Here is a 20,817-nt window from a genome sequence, read left to right as displayed (position 1 = left end):
TGCTTCCCATCTAAACTCTGGTCTCTCCCCCTCTATGACCACAATCTTTTGTCAACCATACTCTTCAGCTGCTCTACGTGTCCATAAACTGCCTTGTGGAAACCTCAAACCTCTCTATTCACACACTCTGGTCACGGGCAGTGACAACCACTGTGTCAACCATCTAGTGTGATCTAGAGCTAATCCTAAGGGCGTTATCCTGGCGTTCCCTTGGTCTACACCTTTTAACCCGTATACAGGCATCTGGACTTCACTGCAGGTGAGCCACCAGGCTGCTTCCTCCTGGAGTAGTCCAGGTGTTGTTGGCAGCTGACCCACGAGGGTTAAAGACACTTGTGCAAAGCACCGAGGCTTCAAGCTATTCTCATAGTCAGTAGCAGGCTGGGGTCAGGGAAGGCTGAGATTGAACAGGTTTCACCTATCCGCACAAGGTCAGGGTAGGCAGCAGAGAGTCAATATGGTAAGCAGGCATGAGTTTGGTCAGGCAGTGGAGGGTCAGAATCTGTAAACTAGCAGAGGTCCGTACATGGGTAGAAAAATGGAACAGCATACCTTTAGCAATGACTAGTAAAGATAGATACACCTGTTGCTCAGGCACCCTCAACCAGGCAGGGGATAGATCATGGTGTACGTGCGCTGGACTTAAGAATTGGCAAGAGCACACTCGTAGCCTCAGAAGAAAGGGAAGAGGGGCCTCTGGCTTTTAGGGAGTGGAAACTGATGGATCTGAATCCTTCGGCCCACAGCAGCAGGAGGGTGAAAGATGCAGTGTCCCTGCCCACCCCAGACATAAGAACCCCATAGAACTGAATGGATTGGCTTCTTGTAATTTCACCTGCTCACCGCTGCGATGTTGACGGCAGGCAGGTAAACAATGAATAGAAGGCTGTACAGGCACTGCACGCAGCCTTCTCTTCAACCAACTGATCGGTGCCAGTTCCGGGTGTCTGTCCCCTGCCAATCTGATATTGATGACCTATCCTGAGGATAGGTTATGAATAAAAATATCTCTAAACCTCTAATACTTTTATCTCTCTACTCCGTCCCCTGGTGCCCCATCTTGCACCCCTCATCTCCGCCAAAGGCTTTGCCTCATATTTCATACTTAAAAATCTGAGAACACTTCAACCAACAATCCCTGCAACCCCTCTACACAACTACTGAGTGGAAACTCCAAATCAAAAATACAACACATATCAAGATATAATACAAATCTTTATTATTGAATCCAAAACAAGGACATATGCAACACAAAAGTGATATAATGACTATAATAAATCCAATGTGAGAAATCCCCCCCCCCCCAGGATTGTAGATCAGGTCAGTAACAATAAGATATCAATCCTGATATAGATTAATATGGCGGGAACAAATAGACTGTAAATAATAAAAGGATATATAACAAATTAACAAATCCCGAAAATAATAAATAATCTTTTGATCCGAAAGTGGTAGAGCTAGAAAAGCACAAACTTGGCAGTAAACTACATGTAAACACAATCCCATAACTGGCATAACTAGTTCTACCACCCAAGCCAATATCATGTAGGTAGTGGTGACAGAGGGAGGCCAATCCACAGTAAAATAAGTATATGTAAAATACCAAGGATCAGCTGGATTAGCAGCCAACCACCCAATTATTGAGGACACAGGGCCAAACACCACTGAAATACATACATTGGTAGTCCAGGAAAAGACCAACTGGAATTAAATAATAATAAATATTAATGCTGACCAAACTGGGGTGCCCAGGAGCCCGAAATACATTTCATAAACGCGCTTGGTGTCAAACCATCCACTATCCTTCCTATATATACCCCTCCCATTAATTCCTCTCATAAAGCACCTGGGCTAATTAGAATCGCTGGTTAGTCTCGCGATAATGATCCGAACCACGTCACCACAGAGATCACGTGATTGGAACATAACACAAGTGCCGAGCCTCATCGCGCAGCATCAATAGAATGACACAACAGAAGATGTTACCGCCTTAAAAGGGACAGTCTGCGCCATGTTGGGAATGGGCATCTTTACCCACATTTACAACTACTCAGTGTCCACATAACTTAATTTACAACCATTACTGAGGAAAAGCTTTCCACCTTAAAGCTCCTCTGTCAGCATGATCAACCTTATTAAGCCATGCATACAGTCTGGTATATATCCATGGCCACACTGCTGAGAAACACCTTTTTATTTATATACAGGTACTAATGACCTAACTGGAGCACCGAGTGGTTGGCCAAAGCTCTTGGAGCACCAGTTTGTTACATTCACCTTTTCTTTATATACAGGTACTAATTTATATAGCAAAATCGGAAGAGTTTATATATTCTTTTATTTATATACAGGTACTAATGACCTAACTGGAGCACCGAGTGGTTGGCCAAAGCTCTTGGAGCACCAGTTTGTTACACTCATTCACCTTTAGTCCCCCGCTCCTGTGGATTGACAGGGCTAGATCAGGTATACCCATGTCTTCTGGTGCCTGTTCTTCAGGTCTCAGCGCGTGTTCTGCCTGCTCCTACTGCTCGCCGAATGCTGAGACTTGTCACTTGTGCTGCGCTCTATCTCCTGGTCTCGTCTCTTGCTCAGCGCTGAAGAAGAACAAGCGTGGAGACCTGTCATCTGTGCCTGCGCTATATCTTTTGGGCTTGACGCTTGATCAGCCGAAATCTTTGCGCATTAACCAATAGAGATGCCCTTGCGGTTCACCCGGCGGTCGTTTCGCTGTGAACTTTGCTTGTTCGCGGAACATGCGAACATATGGCAATGTTCGCTTACGCTATATTCTTTTGCATTGTGCCAAACTTTGACCCATGACACATCCATCAGGTGGGACAGGACAGCCAATTGAGACATTTCAGCACATGGACACACCCCCACTCTATAACAGAACCCGATCTGGCCGCCATTTTACATTCTGTGTTTTGCCAGTGTATGGAGAGGTTGCTTTGTGAAGCAGGCGACCGCACCAGATGTCCGACGTGCTGGAACGCCACCTTGTATATGCTTGATAGGCTGCTCCTGCAGCAACGTGCCGTTAACGACTACCTGTACGAACTCTGCAGCAGGACAGTTTCTGGGAAGCTTGGTTTCTTTCTTTTCACCGCGCCAGTGGCTGCTCATGCACGATGCATGCAGACTTCTGCGGCCATTTGATGAGATCTCCAAACTGGTCAGTCGCAGCCAGGGCACCTTCAGTGACATCGTTCCTTACGCCTTTTTTCTGGACCGTGCATTGCGTCGTGTTATTGATCAAGCCATCGAGGAGCAGGAGCTGGAAAATGAGGAAGTCACAATGCTAAATGAATTCCCGGGGGGGGTTACTCCATCTGAGACAAGTCAGCAGGAGTCTGAGGAGGAGTCAAAGGAGGTTGGTGGCATGGGGGAGGAGGAGGAGCAAGAAGAGCAGGCTTTGAGGGGGACTTTAAACTTTTCTAAGATTCTTGGTGTTGTCCGTGGCTGGGGGGAGGAGACCGAGGACTACATTCTCTTAGGCGATGAGCAGGAGCCAGGGCGCTCCACCGCTTCCAATTTAGTGCAAATAGGAGCCTTCATGCTCAAGTGTTTGAAGAGGGATCCCGGTATAATAAGCATAAATGGCAAGGACCAGTACTGAGTGGCAATGTACTTAGACCCCCGGTACAAACACAGAATGGCGGACATGTTACCAGCATCACAGAGGGCTGTCAGAATTCAGCATTTCCAGGCCTTGCTGCAAGAGATGCTGCATTCTGCTGTTGCGGGCGCTGGCAGAGGAATTTCCACCCACAGTGAAACAGTTTCGGGTAGCAATCCTACCGCGCCTGCAAGAAGAGGACAGTTTGAAGATGTGTTGGTCACTTTGGATATGAGATCATTCTTGCAGCCAACCCATCGAGAGCCGCCCTCCGGATCTAGCCTCAGGGAATGCCTAGACCGACAGGTATCTGACAACATCAGGTTAACGGCCGATGTGGACGCTCTGAGAAGTGAGGAACCCCCTGGACTACTGGGTGTGCAGGCTTGACCTGTGGCCAAAGCTGGCACAATTTGACATGGAACTCTTGGCTTGCCCCTCGTCGAGTGTCCTATCCGAAAGGACATTTAGTGCAGCAGGGGGATCATGACCGATAAGTGCCCTCGCCTAGCTCACGAAAGTGTGGACTACCTCACATTTCTAAAAATGAATGAGGCCTGGATCTCGGAGGAATTCAACACCTTTGACGACCACGTGTAATTGAATTTCCTCATGCCAACCCACACATATCTGACACCACCCAGAAAAAGAATGGTCCTTGTCTTATGTACAGTTAGGAACAAATGTATTTGAACACCCTGCGATTTTGCAATTTCTCACACTAAGAAATCATGGATGGGTCTGAATTTCACATTGTAGATGCATTCCCACATTCTATGATTTTTTTTTTTTAGAATTTATTTGTCTTGCACTGCTGAACATAAGTATTTGAACACCTGAGGAAATCAGTGTTAATATTTGGTACAGAAGTTTTGTTTGCAATTACAGAGGTCAAACGTTTCCTATAGTTCTTGACCAGGTTTGCACAAACTGCAACAGGGATTTTGGCCCACTCCTCCACACAGATCTCCTCTAGATCTGTCAGGTTTTGGGGCTGTCGCTGAGCAATACAGAGTTTCAGCTCCCTCCAAAGATGTTCTATTGGATTTAGGTCTGGAGACTGCCCATGCCACTCCAGAACCTTGAAATGCATCTTACGAAGCCACTCCTTGGTAATCCTGGCTGTATGCTTCGGGTCGTTGTCAAGTTGGAAGACCCAGCCACGACCCATCTTCAATGCTTTGACTGAGGGAAGGAGGTTGTTGCTTAAAATCTCACAATAAATGGCCCAATTCATCCTCTCCTTAATACAGTGCAGTCGTCCTGTCCCCTTTACCACCCCCATGCTTCACAGTAAGGATGGTGTTCTTGGGATGCAACTCATCCATCTTTTTCCTCCAAACACGACAAAATGTTCTACTTTGGTCTCATCTGACCACATGACTTTCTCCCATGCCTCCTCTGGATCATCCAGATGGTCATTGGCAAACTTCAGAAGGGCCTGGACATGTGATGACTTGAGCAGGAGAACCTTCCATGCAACGCATTGTTGTGGAAATTTTATTATTCAGACATTTTATCTTAGGATGTGTGTGTGTGTGTTTTATAGATTGTCATCATGTCTCACAGTGGTAATGGTAGGGATATGTTATACAGGGATGGGGTGTGTCCATTGTCTGCACAGCCACATTGACTGCCTCTCCCTGTCCTTTGATATGTCATCACTTCCTGTATTGGGCCAGCCCCTTTTACACCTTTTGTTTAGTCAATAAAAGGTGTAAAAGGGGCTGGCCCAAGACAAGGATACAGGAAGTGATGACATATCAAAGGACAGGGAGAGGCAGTCAATGTGGCTGTGCAGACAATGGACACACCCCATCCCTGTATAACATATCCCTACCATTACCACTGTGAGACATGATGACAATCTATAAAACACACACACACATCCTAAGATAAAATGTCCGAATAATAACATTTCCACAACAGTCCCTCCTCTTTGTCATATGCTCCCCAGTGTCCCTTGACGAATCTTGATCTTCTTCTTTGAAAAAAACAGTCTTGTCTACGAAAAGTCCTGAATCCATAAAACAAAACAGATGATGGAAAACAGAGAATCAATCTTGACACGTAGCTTCTTTTCTTCGGGAGGTGACTTAGGAGGCGGCGTTTCGCGTTGGTCGCCGGCTGGTTTGAAATCCTCTGCATCTGGTCCATGGTCTGGTCTTCAGGGCGTCTTGTCTGTTCAGGCTTCGGTATATCAGTCGATTAGACATCAGGTACATCTCACTCCGGCGTATAGAAGGAATGGAAACAAAAAACATAAGTACATGTCCTATTTCCTTTCGCCCGGATCCAATGGAAAACCAGTGAGCCCCAAGACCTCCCAAAGTTTTAAAAAGGATTCTGACTCTCACTTGTCATAGCTCCGCCCCTGCCCTGCTCCTGTCAGTATGGGCCTGACCCTTGTCAATGGTGTCTGCTAGCCTGGCATAACCATCTACCTTCCTAACAACTGGAGGGTCCCAAATCTACGGGTCGCCTAGCTGCCCGGACACCCATACAGGATTAACAAGCGAGGAGCAGGAGCCAGAGCTAATATTAATATCGTCCATCAACAAATGCCTCCTTGAAACAAATAAACAAAAGTGATACTCTGCATTCTTTGACTTAGTTGAGCAGCTTCTTGCAGTGACCGGTGTGGATCCAGTTGTCTCGTCCCTCGAACTTCAGAGAGGTTGTCGTCATCAGCAGCACCTGGAATGGCCCAAGATCTCTTGGCTCTAATCCTGTCCTCGGATGTTTCTTTAGCACGACCCAATTACCTGGTTGACTAAAAATGAACACTGGTTATTGAGTCTGGGTCCGGGAGAGAGTCCCGAACCCAGTGGTGGACATCGGGTGATAACCCATGGGGCTGCCTGGAGGCATACCTGATAGAATAAAAGGGTTACAGCGGAACATTCAGGCCATGGATCGGCCGTGATTTTTACCTGCTTTGCAAAAATCTGACCCAAGTACCAGCAAAGAAAAGGCAGTTGTGATTGATTGACATTTGAGAGGTTAGAAAGTTTGAAGATCGTTGATTTCTGCACCACTTTCCCCCCTTCTCATCGTCCTTAAAACCAGGACGAAGAGAAGTTGGATTAAACATGGTGCATCGTCTCAAGGTTAGATGGAGAGATGACGGAGGGATGAGAGAGAAAGAGAAAAGCGCTTTTCTTGGACTCTGCAGTCTTAGCGGGACGGGAGTACATGACAGTGTTAGTCCGCACTGTCTGGGACTTTTGAATGTCCTGTTGCTGGAGATCGATGGATTTGTGCAGCGACAGTTCTGCTTTCTGGAGGGAACCATGGCTTTGGAGTCTAGTGGGGAATTTACAGACAAACTTTTTCCCAATCCAGACCTCAAAGGTCCCTTCTTTGGGGATGGTCCACTCTGAACCTCCAGTCCCTTGGTGCCAATCTTTGAGGGGGCTTAACAACTCCTCCTCCATAGATGGATTTCATGTACTGCTTGGCTGTCCTATAGTAGTCAGAAGTGGTACCCTTCTGATCCCTAATTTTTCCCTACATAAATTTTCCCGCGACCTACGCAAGGAATTTTCCCGCGACCTACGCAAGGAATTGTCCTGCGACCTACGCTAGGACTGCCCTGCGAGACACGCTGGGCGGCTGTTACTCCCCTCCGTTCGCCTCTGAGTTGCCCTAGGGTTTCTGGCACCGACACACGGACTCCGTTCACCCTAGATAGACCTCAGGAAAAGGAGTAATCAGTGTGAGGAAAAGGGCTCTCGCCGACACACGGCGGCCCTCTGAGTCTCCTAATGAGATATACCAGCCTCAGTTTTGGCTCTGAATAGTGACCTGACCACAGGATAGGGCTTCCAATTGACCTGGAGAGGAAAAAGGGGGTGCACAGAGAACAAACGCACAGTACTCCTGTGGGGAATGGGGTTACTCACACAGCTATTGGTATGCCCAAGTGATATATATCACCTTGTCTCCTTAAAAAAAAATGCTCATCAACTCCGTTTCCTTTGCCGATATGATTCTATATAGTCAAGCTGAACAGCACATGAAGCCCTTTTTGCAGCGACTGATCAAAAACCTCTCGCTCAGCAGCAACCCTTGAATTCAGACAGTAGTTCCCACACAATATCATGAGACCCACAGTACTCCTAACCAAATCTACAGAGAAAAGAGAGGGAGCTAAAAAGAGAAAAGCTCCAATATATGAGAAAGGAAAAAATAATAATGAATTAGTAAGGAAAACTGAAAGAAACTTAAATAAAAACCTAAAAAATAAAAATGAATTAGTAAAAGAAGAAAAATGTAAATGTAAATTAATCAAAGAAATACCCAAACAAAAATAGACAAATATAACTGAAAAATAAAAAGGAAAAAAACACTTGATTACATACATTGAGCTTTAGTAAAAAGTTAATTCTACCTTAACCAAAACGCATACAAAAACTAAACCCTTAGGAACACATACAATTGTATAGGACTGAATTAACAAATCAATGTCCTGGAGGGTTCCCCTGAAACCGTACAGGAGAAATTCCTACCCAGCCAGTAATTGAAATGTTAATTTGCCCAGCCCCAAACAGCTTCAGATTCATTTGACCAGAGAAGCAGGACTTAACATCACAAGGTCCCAAAACCGGTTTCTTTCACATTTTAACCGTTCATATTGTGATTTAAAATCCGCTTCATTGATCCAAGATCTTGGCTGTCCCTGGGTTCTCTGCCTTTGCAAAGAAGCATATCTGGGACCATTACCCCACCTCGCCGAATAAGCCACTTTACTTCTAGGTGTGGTTCTGGGGTACTTAACATACCTGTGTCTGTTGCCATTAGCAACATTACAATATCGTGCAATGTGACCGTATTCCCTGCATGCGAAACAAAGGATAGCTCGCCTCCCTCCACAATAACTTTCACATGGCGATTTGAATTGGCGCATAACATTAACCATCCTAGCATGAGTAGCTCCCACATTACGATCTGTATTGAGTCAACTTACAACGGACTCATCTGAGGAATCTTCTGAAGTGTTAACACTTCCAACTCCAGGGTCAGACACATTGTCCATCTCCATTCCTGAGTCAGATCCACCATGCGACCCACAATCCTCAGACTTCTCCATGCTTACAGCCCATACATTGCCTCTAATCCCAGACACATTACTCTCCAACGGTTGTTTCAATAACTCTGGCAATTCCCTTACAGCACCCTGTGCATGCCTCAGGCTTTCAGATAAACTTTCATTCTCCTTGCACAGCTCAGTATTACCCCTCACAGTACATTCATACTCAGGGCTAGCTTCAGCTGCCTGCTGGACAAGAGATCTCAATTTAAGAATTTCCACTTTTAAATCTTCCACTTCTCCTTCCAAACTCAGCTTCAGCCTACAAGACTCCTAATATTTATCCGCTATCCACCCAGCAGCAAAAATCAGAGCATACTTTCCTTTTCTTTTGCGCCATTTTTTGGTACTGATCAGGTTTGCTACACAATTCTGGGCCTGCAGCCATGGATCAGTAGATCCCTGCATAGCCTGAAGAATGGGCGCTGTGTCCTTCAACTTTGCTACTTCTTTAAAAATACTTTTCGATTGTTACCAGAAAACAAACACCACAATGGTTGCTACAAAAAACAAAACACTAGTCAAAAACAATCAAATCGCTTTCCATAGCAAACTAACTAAGATGGCCGACAAGCACATGGTCAAGATGGCCGACAAGCACATGGTCAAGATGGCCGACAAGCACATGGTCATACACACACTAAAACCAATTGCTGCCTCTATAAACCTCTATAAAATTGTCTCTTACAAAATCACAGTAACATAAAAGTTAAGAAGTTACAAAAAACACAATTCCCTGTACTGCTCATCATACAATCTCTGTACAATCAACACAATGGAAAAACGCTTACCTTATCCCCACACCCCTTGATGCGGCAGACAACAACCACATAGGTTGTTTGAATAGATTTCTTTTTCCTCTGATACCAGCAGATTGGAGTACACAGATTTCAGTTCACAAAGAGCAAAACTTTCTCAAAAATGAGAGTAAAGAAAAGGATATTACCTTATGCCGGCCTTTTTTGCTTTTTGAAAATTAAACTGTGTCTCCTTTTAAGTTCTGCTGATAACAGGGGAAAAAAAATTATTTCCTTCCTGGGCTCGCCATCTGATGTCGCCGTGTGCTCCTTTGTCTCGTTCTCACAACCGAAAACGACCGCCAGAAGTACAATCGGGAAATCCCTGGTGTAGTGTGCCTTTGAAACTTTGGTCTCCGCTCTCCATGTCATTGACCAGCTCCTCCCTTGTAGTTCTGGGCTGATTCCTCACCTTTCTTATCAGTGATACCCCACAAGGTGATATCTTGCATGGAGCCCCAGTCCGAGGGAGACTGACAGTCGTCTTTATCCTCTTCCATTTTCTTACAATTGCTCCAGCTGTTGATTTATTTTTACCAAGCTGTTTGGCAATTGCCCTGTAGCCCTTTCCAGGCCTGTGGAGGGCCACAATTTTGTCTCTGGCGTCTTTTGCCAGATCTTTGCTCTCGCCCATGGTAGTAGTTGGTGTCTGACTGACTGGGGTGGACAGGAGTCTTTAGAGAGCTCAGACAGGTGCTACTAAGTGAGATTAATGAGTGGAGTAAAGGTGGACTTTGGCACAGTAACAGGTCTTTCAGAGCCAGAATTCTTGCTGTTTCCCAGGTGTTCAAATACTTTTGTTCAGCCGTGCAAGACAAATAGATTCTTTACAAATCATACAATGTGATTTCCTGATTTTCTTTTTTCTTTTTATATTTTTTTTTATTCTGTCTCTGAGTGGGAATGCACCTACAATGTGAATTTTAGACCCCTCCATGATTTCTAAGTGGGAGATCTTGCAAAATCGCAGGGTGTTCAAATACTACTTTTCCTCACTGTATATACAGCAGCATAAAAGGCCTTTTCTGTCAGGTGAATGCCTAATTTTTGGGGCCTGTACTGGCCTACAGTAAATTTTTTAGCCAGTGACCACCTAATGTACCGCCAGCCACATCATCACAAGTTCTTTTCTGTCAGGCGAATGCCTAATTTTTGGGGCCTGTACTGGCCTACAGTAAAATAGTTATTCAGTGACCATCTAATATACCTCCAGCCACATAATCACTTGTTCAGGTGAATGCCTAATTTTTGGGGCCTGTACTCCCGTGGCCTAAAATAATATTTTTCTAGGCTCCAGCAGAGCACATTTTTGAGTTTCCCTTTAAGACGCATAAAAATGGCTCCTGATTAAAATACATATTTTTGTGGGAATTTTTGCCATTGATCCCCCTCTGGTATGTCACTGTGTCCATGTTGTGGCACTATTTGTGCACTTCTAGTATTTGGTGGCTGCAAATATGTCCTGAAGGTTTTTAAGGTTCGCCTGCAATTAATGTGAATAGGGCCCATTGCGAACGTCCTGGCCGATGTTCGTCCATCACTACTGACCAAGCGTGGAGCCCAGGGTTTGACTATCCTTTCTAGGTTTTTTTGGTTGTGACTTGGGCTTTCTTCTTTTTAGTTGGTCCTTTAACCATAACGCTCAACAAGCCGCCAAGTTTGAAGAAGATCCAGATGAAGAACCGCTATGTGACGTCTGGAGGTAGCTTCAGCCCCAGGCACTGCTTTGGAAGGTACCGCACAGCTATAATTATACCACACAGGAACAGAGAGTCTCACCTCCGAAGCTTGCTCTACTACCTTCACCCCTTCCTGCAACGCCAACAGCTGCACTACACGATATTTGTGGTCCATCAGGTAACGTGCATTTCTCAGCATCGTCTCTTGTAAATTTTGATAGATTTATTGGTTTAGGTCAGAGGTCCCCAACCTTTTTACATTGGTAAGATCCTGGTAAATAAAAAAACAATCTTCTTGGTAAGAACCTCCTACAATTTTTATTTTTCTAAAGAGATAAAAAGGTTATTTAAAAAGAACCCCCGAAGTGTATTCAGACCCCTAAATCGGACCACAGATGATCTAAAAAGGACAGTATTTACTTACCTCTTACTCCCAGCTATCCTCACCCTGACCTGCTCACAAATACTGATGTAAATCTAAAACAACCAATCACTGAGCCAAATCTCTTGTTGGTGTCCCACTAAACCTGGATGGGTCAGGGATCAGCAACCTCGTCACTCCATCTGTGGTGAAACTTTCACTCCCAGCATGCTCCATTCACTTATATGGGAGTACTAACAACAGTCTAGCAAGTGTACATGCTGGGAGTGGTAGTTTCACCACAGCTGGAGAGCCGGAGGTTGCCGATCCTTGGTCTAGGTGGTGGGTTTCTTATGAGGTTTGCACAGCCCTAATTGTTTTGTTAAATTGTATATTGTACCATCTTATGTTACTATCAGACCTTCTGCCCACACTTGTGCAGTAAGCCGGATTGTTAAAATTCACTCTGATCCCAATAACATGCAATAGCTGGGTCAGGTGTAAATTATAGTTTATAGTATTCTTCGTGTTGCCAATTGCAGGGTGCAGTCACAGGGCCCTTTAAGGTGTTGTAACTTACGTACCAGGTTAGGAATGCCAGAGTGGTGTAATGTCTTTGTGTGGTAGTGGTAATGGTGTGAACGTTGTCTCCAACCTTGGCATGGCTGGACTCCTGGATCCCGGCTAATCTGCAACAAAATGAGTGTGTTGCTAGTAGGAGTAATTGAGGGATTTGCAGCAATAATTGAGATCCAGACTTGTCTTTACTATATGCAGATTTCATCTAAGTGAGATACAGCAATAGTCTTGGGTCCCAGCAGATATTGGCAATGTGTGGCAGGGATCTGTCTTCTGCTTCTAGCATGTGCCTGGAGCTCTTTGCAGGATAAGTTGTCTGCTTGTGGCTCTGTAATGTGGCAGGAATTAATATCTTCTGCGCTTACTATCTTCTGCTGTATTGGGGACTGACTAGCTGAGTAGGAATTTAGCTTCTCCTGGTCTCTGGACAGTACTCAGTTGTGCTCACAGGGTATGCTTCTTCCTGGAATACTGGAGGCGGCTGCTTGCTTTCACCAGCTGAGGCTACAAGGCTCAGGCTGGGAATGATGATCAATTGTCTCAACCGAGACAAGAACTGGCTTTGGATCCCAAGAACTAGGAGCTCCTACAGACACAGCCTTCCCCTAGCCGGGGTGGCTGGCACACTAACTTAACTTCCTTTCCTCCCCATGAGGCAGGACATGGGCCAGCCTACTTCTGCTCATACAGGAGGAGCTAAACTGGAATGTACTATTCCAGTTCAGAAACACTAAACTGTCTAAGTCTCTGCTAAACACATTGCTGCCACCTGCTGGTGAACATAGAAATTACAGCAAATACATTTAACAAGGTTTTTAATGCACATTTGAGAGAATGTGATGTAAAATTACACAGAATGACAATGTAAATAGATCACAGTAAGCATGAATAAAACATAACTTTTAATATTATTTTCAAATAGTCAATGATCCACCCACTTTAGACAAACAACGATACAAACAAACATGTATAAAGAATGGGAGAAAAGACAGAGTGAGGGGGAGGACTAACGCGAGGGACCCCACTATCCCTATGGGGACCCTCACTATTGCCTCAACCCACAGGAACACCCTGATGGTGGATGGCCTGTGGTCCCGTACCTGTCCTGACTCTCCCTAGAAAGACTCGAAGACCTTCCAACGCGTTTTCCCTAGAAAAGGTTAATGAGGGGAGAGATATTGGGTAAGGAGACAGATAAACACATACAGTAACATATAAGTCTTGGATAAAAATTCAATAGATCACCCAATGCCAAGTACAAATATTATTCTTAATCACGGGCTTCTAGAATAGATAATTAATCGCCTATGACACCAGCTCATATAGTTATAGCAGATATACAAGAATAAGATGTATCCGGGGGTCCCACCTATATAAAGGGACTCATTATTCAGATGTCACAATTGATAGTCACTCAAACACTTGTTCCTCAGGGTCACATGTATGAAAATAACGATGTCATATACTGCGAACCTTACTTTAGACGTAAGCGCCTCAATCCACCAGTCAACATGCATGAAATTAATGCTACAGATCTTATTATCACTGCTAATCATGCCACAGATGCATACTACTCCTGTTCCAACCCCAAGGAGTATATATCAATTTGTTATACGGCTTAAGAAAAAGTAACGGATGTGGTCCAAAGGACCTCTTACTTGCCCTTAAATAAATAAACTGTTGGGTCACTTATATGGCCGCCTCTGGTGAAGGGAAACGTAGCAGAGTCGGACATCCTGGGAGCAGAATCGCTGTTAGGGCCAAAAAACAGGTCTCCTCTTTTTAAGGCTTGAATAATTGTGCCATAATGTCTACATCCGGTCAGTGGAACGCACGCTGACTTCACCTGAGTGCGTTCACCGCCAGATCTTCCCCTCTGTGAAGCGCTCGCTTCACTTCCGGTAATTGGAACGCATATGCGTTCCACCTGCCGCTGATTTCCTGTCAGTGGAGCGCAATATGTGTTCCACAGCGATGCCTATAATCTAGCAGGTCCGGGAAGGAGGATATCTAGTTGATACTGCATTTCTGAGAAATTTGGCCCTGCGTTCCTCACACCTAGAGTATGGGGGGGGGGGGGGCAATCTGAACCTATTAACATCTAATTAGAGTGCTATAATGTCTATTTTGAGCAAGACTACAATTGTTATATAATAAACCACATAACATGGGCAGAGATGTATCATTCTATAATTGGCCACATGATTCAGATAATGCCGCCACTCTCAAACCTAAAACTAAATTATATATTATATATGAATATACAGTACAGACCAAAAGTTTGGACACACCTTTTTATTCAAAGAGTTTTCTTTATTTTCATGACTATGAAAATTGTAATATTCACACTGAAGGCATCAAAACTATGAAATAACACATGTGGAATTATATACATAGCAAAAAAGTGTGAAACAACTGAAAATATGTCATATTCTAGGTTCTTCAAAGTAGCCACCTTTTGCTTTGATTACTGCTTTGCACACTCTTGGCATTCTCTTGATGAGCTTCAAGAGGAAGTCACCTAAAAAAGGTTTTCACTTCACAGGTGTGCTCTGTCAGGTTAATAAGTTGGATTTCTTGCATTATAAATGGGGTTGGGACCATCAGTTGCGTTGTGGAGATAGTCCTACTGAATAGACTGTTAGAATTTGTATTATGGCAAAAAAAAAGCAGCTAAGTAAAGAAGAACGAGTGGCCATCATTACTTTAAGAAATGAAGGTCAGTCAGTCCGAAAAATTGGGAAAACTTTGAAAGTGTCCCCAAGTGCAGTCACAAAAAACATCAAGCGCTACAAAGAAACTGGCTCACATGCGGACCGCCCCAGGAAAGGAAGACTAAGAGTCAACTCTGCTGCGGAGGATAAATTCATCCGAGTCACCAGCCTCAGAAATCGCAGGTTAACAGCAGCTCAGATTAGAGACCAGGTCAATGCCACACAGAGTTCTAGCAGCAGACACATCTCTAGAACAACTGTTAAGAGGAGACTGTGTGAATCAGGCCTTCATGGTAGAATATCTGCTAGGAAACCACTGCTAAGGACAGGCAACAAGCAGAAGAGACTTGTTTGGGCTAAAGAACACAAGGAATGGACATTAGACCAGTGGAAATCTGTGCTTTGGTCTGATGAGTCCAAATTTTAGATCTTTGGTTCCAACCACTGTGTCTTTGTGCGACGCAGAAAAGGTGAACGGATGGACTCTACATGCCTGGTTCCCACCGTGAAGCATGGTGGAGGAGGTGTGATGGTGTGGGGGCGCTTTGCTGGTGACACTGTTGGGGATTTATTTAAAATTGAAGACGTACTGAACCAGCATGGCTACCACAGCATCTTGCAGCGGCATGCTATTCCATCCGGTTTGCGTTTAGTTGGACCATCATTTATTTTTCAACAGGACAATGACCCCAAACACCCCTCCAGGCTGTGTAAGGGCTATTTGACCATGAAGGAGAGTGTTGGGGTGCTGCGCCAGATGACCTGGCCTCCACAGTCACCGGACCTGAACTCAATCGAGATGGTTTGGGGTGAGCTGGACCGCAGAGGAGTGAAGGCAAAAGGGCCAACAAGTGCTAAGCATCTCTGGGAACTCCTTCAAGACTGTTGGAAGACCATTTCAGGTGACTACCTCTTGAAGCTCATCAAGAGAATGCCAAGAGTGTGCAAAGCAGTAATCAAAGCAAAAGGTGGGTACTTTGAAGAACCTAGAATATGACATATTTTCAGTTGTTTCACACTTTTTTGTTATGTATATAATTCCACATGTGTTCATTCATAGTTTTGATGCCTTCAGTGTGAATCTACAATATTCATAGTCATGAAAATAAAGAAAACTCTTGGAATGAGAAGGTGTGTCCAAACTTTTGGTCTGCACTGTACATATAGAGACACTTCCTGTGTCGATTTAATGGCCAGATAATATCCCCAATGAACCTATTCAAGAGTCAAAGAACGGAAAAAGGTTTATTATAAAAACAGCAACACCATGTCGTTATAGTCAATACACGAGGGAGACCAGACCTCACAGAAAGCATGAAAATGTCAGTCTCTCATTGAGGCCGTTCGGGGACTGGGACCAAAAGCGATAGATCCATTCAGACTCCCTTTGGCGAATCTGTCGGTCCCAGTCCCCCCTCCTCTCAGACTCGTGTATGACCTCCAAAGCCGAGAACCTGAGGGCGTCCAGATAACCGTCGTGCACTTCCACCATATGATTAGCAATCGGTGTGTCTTTCCTTTTTTCTATGTCATTAATATGCTCACATATCCGATGACGCAGTTCTCTAAATGTCTTGCCTACGTAGTCCATCGGACATGTGCATTGACATAGGTATACTACCCCTTTGGTTCTACAGTTCACAAAATCTCTGATGTAATATTCTTTTCCCATGACAGAACATATATATTCATTTTCGTATTGTTGATGTATCTACAAGCTTGAACATTCCCAGGGGTTTGCAATCCAACCATGTACCCTCTTTTTTTGGAGTCAGAGAAAATGGCTGTGCACGAGATGGTCGCGCAGGCTCCTCCCTTTTCGAAATGTAAAGCTGGGACGTGGAGGGACCACATCTATGAGGTCCGGATCCATCCTCAAAATGGGCCAGAATTCATTTAAAATATTTCTCATTCCCTTGTTGGCTGTGTCAAACGTAGATATAATCAAATCATACCAACATCCTTCTCTTGCTTATTATTTTTTGGGGTGAGGAGTTCATTTCCATTCTGGTCTCTTGCATTCTTAAAAGCCTCCCTCAACACTGGGTCTGGATACCCCTTTTCTCTAATTCTGTTAGAGTTTGAATGCCTCCTGATAGTATCCCTTCACGTTTGAGCAGTTCCTTCTAATTTGTAAAAACTGGCCCTTAGGTATATCTTTCTTGAGGGCGTACAGATGATAGCTGGACCATTGTAAGATACTGTTTGTGGCCATACACTTAGTCACCTCTACATCCAAGAAGGTGATCCTGTCATAGTGGTGTTCATAGGTGAAGGAGACCAATACGGTTATCATTAAGGTGCCCAATGAAAGATTTAAGCTCATCAAGGCTCCCCTTCCACGCAATAAACACATCATCGATGTATCGAGTCCAAAAAACAATTTTTTTTCAGACCACCAGGCAGGATTCCCTGGGAACACTATGACATCTTCCCACCAGCCCAGGAGGAGATTAGCATATGAGGGCACACAAGGGCTCCCAATAGTGGTCCCCCTGAGCTGGTGGAAGTGACAATCGAATAAAAAGAAATTGTGTGTTAACACATATTCCACTAAATCGACGATAAATTGATTATAGTTCTGAAAGTGTATGCCCCTAGTCTTCTGGAAATACATTGTTGCCCTCAGGCTCTCGGCATGGGGGATTGAACTATACAGAGATTCAACATTGATGCTAACGAGAATGCAGTCAGAGTCAAAGCTGAGAGTTTCCACCTTTCTCAAAAAATCCATAGTGTCCCTGGTGTAGGATGGTAATGCAGATACAAATTGACTCAGGATTTTATCAATGTACAGGGAGTGCAGAATTATTAGGCAAATTAGTATTTTGACCACATCATCCTCTTTATGCATGTTGTCTTACTCCAAGCTGTATAGTCTTGAAAGCCTACTACCAATTAAGCATATTAGGTGATGTGCATCTCTGTAATGAGAAGGGGTGTGGTCTAATGACATCATCACCCTATCTCAGGTGTGCATAATTATTAGGCAACTTCCTTTCCTTTGGCAAAATGGGTCAAAAGAAGGACTTGACAGGCTCGGAAAAGTAAAAAATAGTGAGATATCTTGCAGAGGGATGCAGCACTCTTAAAATTGCAAAGCTTCTGAAGCGTGATCATCGAACAATCAAGCGTTTCATTCAAAATAGTCAACAGGGTCGCAAGAAGCGTGTGGAAAAACCAAGGCGCAAAATAACTGCCCATGAACTGAGAAAAGTCAAGCGTGCAGCTGCCAAGATGCCACTTGCCACCAGTTTGGCCATATTTCAGAGCTGCAACATCACTGGAGTGCCCAAAAGCACAAGGTGTGCAATACTCAGAGACATGGCCAAGGTAAGAAAGGCTGAAAGACGACCACCACTGAACAAGACACACAAACTGAAACGTCAAGACTGGGCCAAGAAATATCTCAAGACTGATTTTTCTAAGGTTTTATGGACTGATGAAATGAGTGAGTCTTGATGGGCCAGATGGATGGGCCCGTGGCTGGATTGGTAAAGGGCAGAGAGCTCCAGTCCGACTCAGACGCCAGCAAGGTGGAGGTGGAGTACTGGTTTGGGCTGGTATCATCAAAGATGAGCTTGTGGGGCCTTTTCGGGTTGAGGATGGAGTCAAGCTCAACTCCCAGTCCTACTGCCAGTTTCTGGAAGACACCTTCTTCAAGCAGTGGTACAGGAAGAAGTCTGCATCCTTCAAGAAAAACATGATTTTCATGCAGGACAATGCTCCATCACACGCGTCCAAGTACTCCACAGCGTGGCTGGCAAGAAAGGGTATAAAAGAAGAAAATCTAATGACATGGCCTCCTTGTTCACCTGATCTGAACCCCATTGAGAACCTGTGGTCCATCATCAAATGTGAGATTTACAAGGAGGGAAAACAGTACACCTCTCTGAACAGTGTCTGGGAGGCTGTGGTTGCTGCTGCACGCAATGTTGATGGTGAACAGATCAAAACACTGACAGAATCCATGGATGGCAGGCTTTTGAGTGTCCTTGCAAAGAAAGGTGGCTATATTGGTCACTGATTTGTTTTTGTTTTGTTTTTGAATGTCAGAAATGTATATTTGTGAATGTTGAGATGTTATATTGGTTTCACTGGTAAAAATAAATAATTGAAATGGGTATATATTTGTTTTTTGTTAAGTTGCCTAATAATTATGCACAGTAATAGTCACCTGCACACACAGATATCCCCCTAAAATAGCTAAAACTAAAAACAAACTAAAAACTACTTCCAAAAATATTCAGCTTTGATATTAATGAGTTTTTTGGGTTCATTGAGAACATGGTTGTTGTTCAATAATAAAATTAATCCTCAAAAATACAACTTGCCTAATAATTCTGCACTCCCTGTATATGCCACAATTGCGTGTCAAAGAATCTACTCCAGAGACTATAGGTCTGCCCTTTAAGGGACTAACCCCTTTATGGATTTTGGGCAACCCATAGACTGTGGCTATACAGGGCTTCACCGGGAGCATAAAATGATATTCAGTTTCTCCAATTAATTTTGATCTCAGAGCAAGACCAAGGATGTTCTTAAGACTTGCTACCAATATATCCTTTGAATCAGATAACAAAATCCTATAACAATTACTATCATATAACAAAGCTCTGCACATATTACAATACTGGTCTGTGTCCATAACTACAAGATTCCCCCCCTTATCCGCAGGCTTAATAATTATAGTATCAACTTTTTCTAATTTAGTTAAAGCCTCCATCTCCTCCCTAGATATGTTATAATATGATAAGGGATAATCTGGTATTTTTTCCAATTCATTAATCACCATCTCAAGAAAAATATCGATATGTTTGGATTTAACGGGGGGGCGGTAGTCTTTTACTCCTTGGTTTTAATTTGGTAAAAGGGCCCTGTCCTGGAGGTCTTGAGCCCTCATCCCATAGATCTGCCAAGGTCTGAATATCTGGTAGATCACACTCTTGGACACCCAATTGTTCACAAACCCGTCTATCAGTATTTTTCATGAATTTATGCCATTTAAGTTTTTTCTCGTAAATAAGTGCAGGTCTTTAACCCAAGTAAAGGCATGAAATCTCGTTGTAGGGACAAAGGACAAACCTTTTTGTAAAAGATTTATTTCTACATCACTTAAAGGGGTTGTCCAGGTTCAGAGCTGAACCTGGACAGCCCTCCATTTCCCCCCCGGCAGCCCCCCTGACATGAGCATCGGAGCAGTTCATGCTCCGATGCTCTCCTTTGCCCTGCGCTAAATCGCGCAGGGCAAAGGCATTTTTCTGAGTTCCGGTGACGTACCGGGGTTCTCTATGGGGCTGACAGGCAGCCCGGTGACGTCACCGGCACTGATGGGCGGGATTTGGCTCTGCCCTAGCCAGTAAAACGGCTAGGGCAGAGCTAAAGCCCGCCCCTCAGAGCCGGTGACGTCACCGAACACACTGCTGGGCGGAAGTTACCGCCCGGCAGTGTGTTATTGAAAACACAAGAGCCTGTGCCCTGCGCGATCTAGCGCAGGGCACAGGAGCGCATCGGAGCATGAGATGCTCCGATGCCAGGCTCAGGAGGGCTGCCGGGGTGAAAATAAGGGTATGTCCGGGTTCAGCTCTGAACCCGGACAACCCCTTTAACTTATATGATGATGGATTAGTAATTTCCAGTTTATCCCCTTTTCCCTGTTGTCTCATTCCCCAGTCTTTGGTCAGTTTCTCAATTGATACGGGGCCGGGCCTCTTGATAAAAGATTGGGCTGGTTCAAGGGAGGCATAGTAGAGGATTGACCAGAGGAGGAGGAAGGGTATGTGGATGTAAGATCTCCCCTTCCACTATGACTACATGGTGTTGCTGTTTTTATAATAAACCTTTTTCCGTTCTTTGACTCTTGAATAGGTTCATTGAGGATATTATCTGGCCATTAAATCGACACGGGAAGTGTCTCTATGTATATTCATATATAATATATAATTTAGTTTTAGGTTTGAGAGTGGCGGCATT

The 20,817-nt window shown here is 44.3% G+C and overlaps 1 protein-coding gene across 5 annotated transcripts in view; it reads left to right on the top strand.

The window, feature by feature from the left end:
* The window catches only part of LOC122930596 (beta-1,4-galactosyltransferase 3-like), a 137,410-nt gene that overhangs the window by 90,701 nt on the left and 25,892 nt on the right, over positions 1-20,817 (top strand). For all 5 annotated transcript variants that reach the window (XM_044284090.1, XM_044284087.1, XM_044284089.1 and 2 more), the window contains one exon: positions 11,133-11,368. In XM_044284090.1, coding sequence (XP_044140025.1) covers positions 11,133-11,368 — 236 coding nt within the window. The remainder of the gene's footprint in view (positions 1-11,132; positions 11,369-20,817) is intronic.

Source organism: Bufo gargarizans, chromosome 3 (genome assembly GCF_014858855.1).
Source record: "Bufo gargarizans isolate SCDJY-AF-19 chromosome 3, ASM1485885v1, whole genome shotgun sequence".
Classification (NCBI taxonomy): Eukaryota; Metazoa; Chordata; class Amphibia; order Anura; family Bufonidae; genus Bufo; species Bufo gargarizans.
This window is presented reverse-complemented; position numbering and strand designations above follow the sequence as displayed.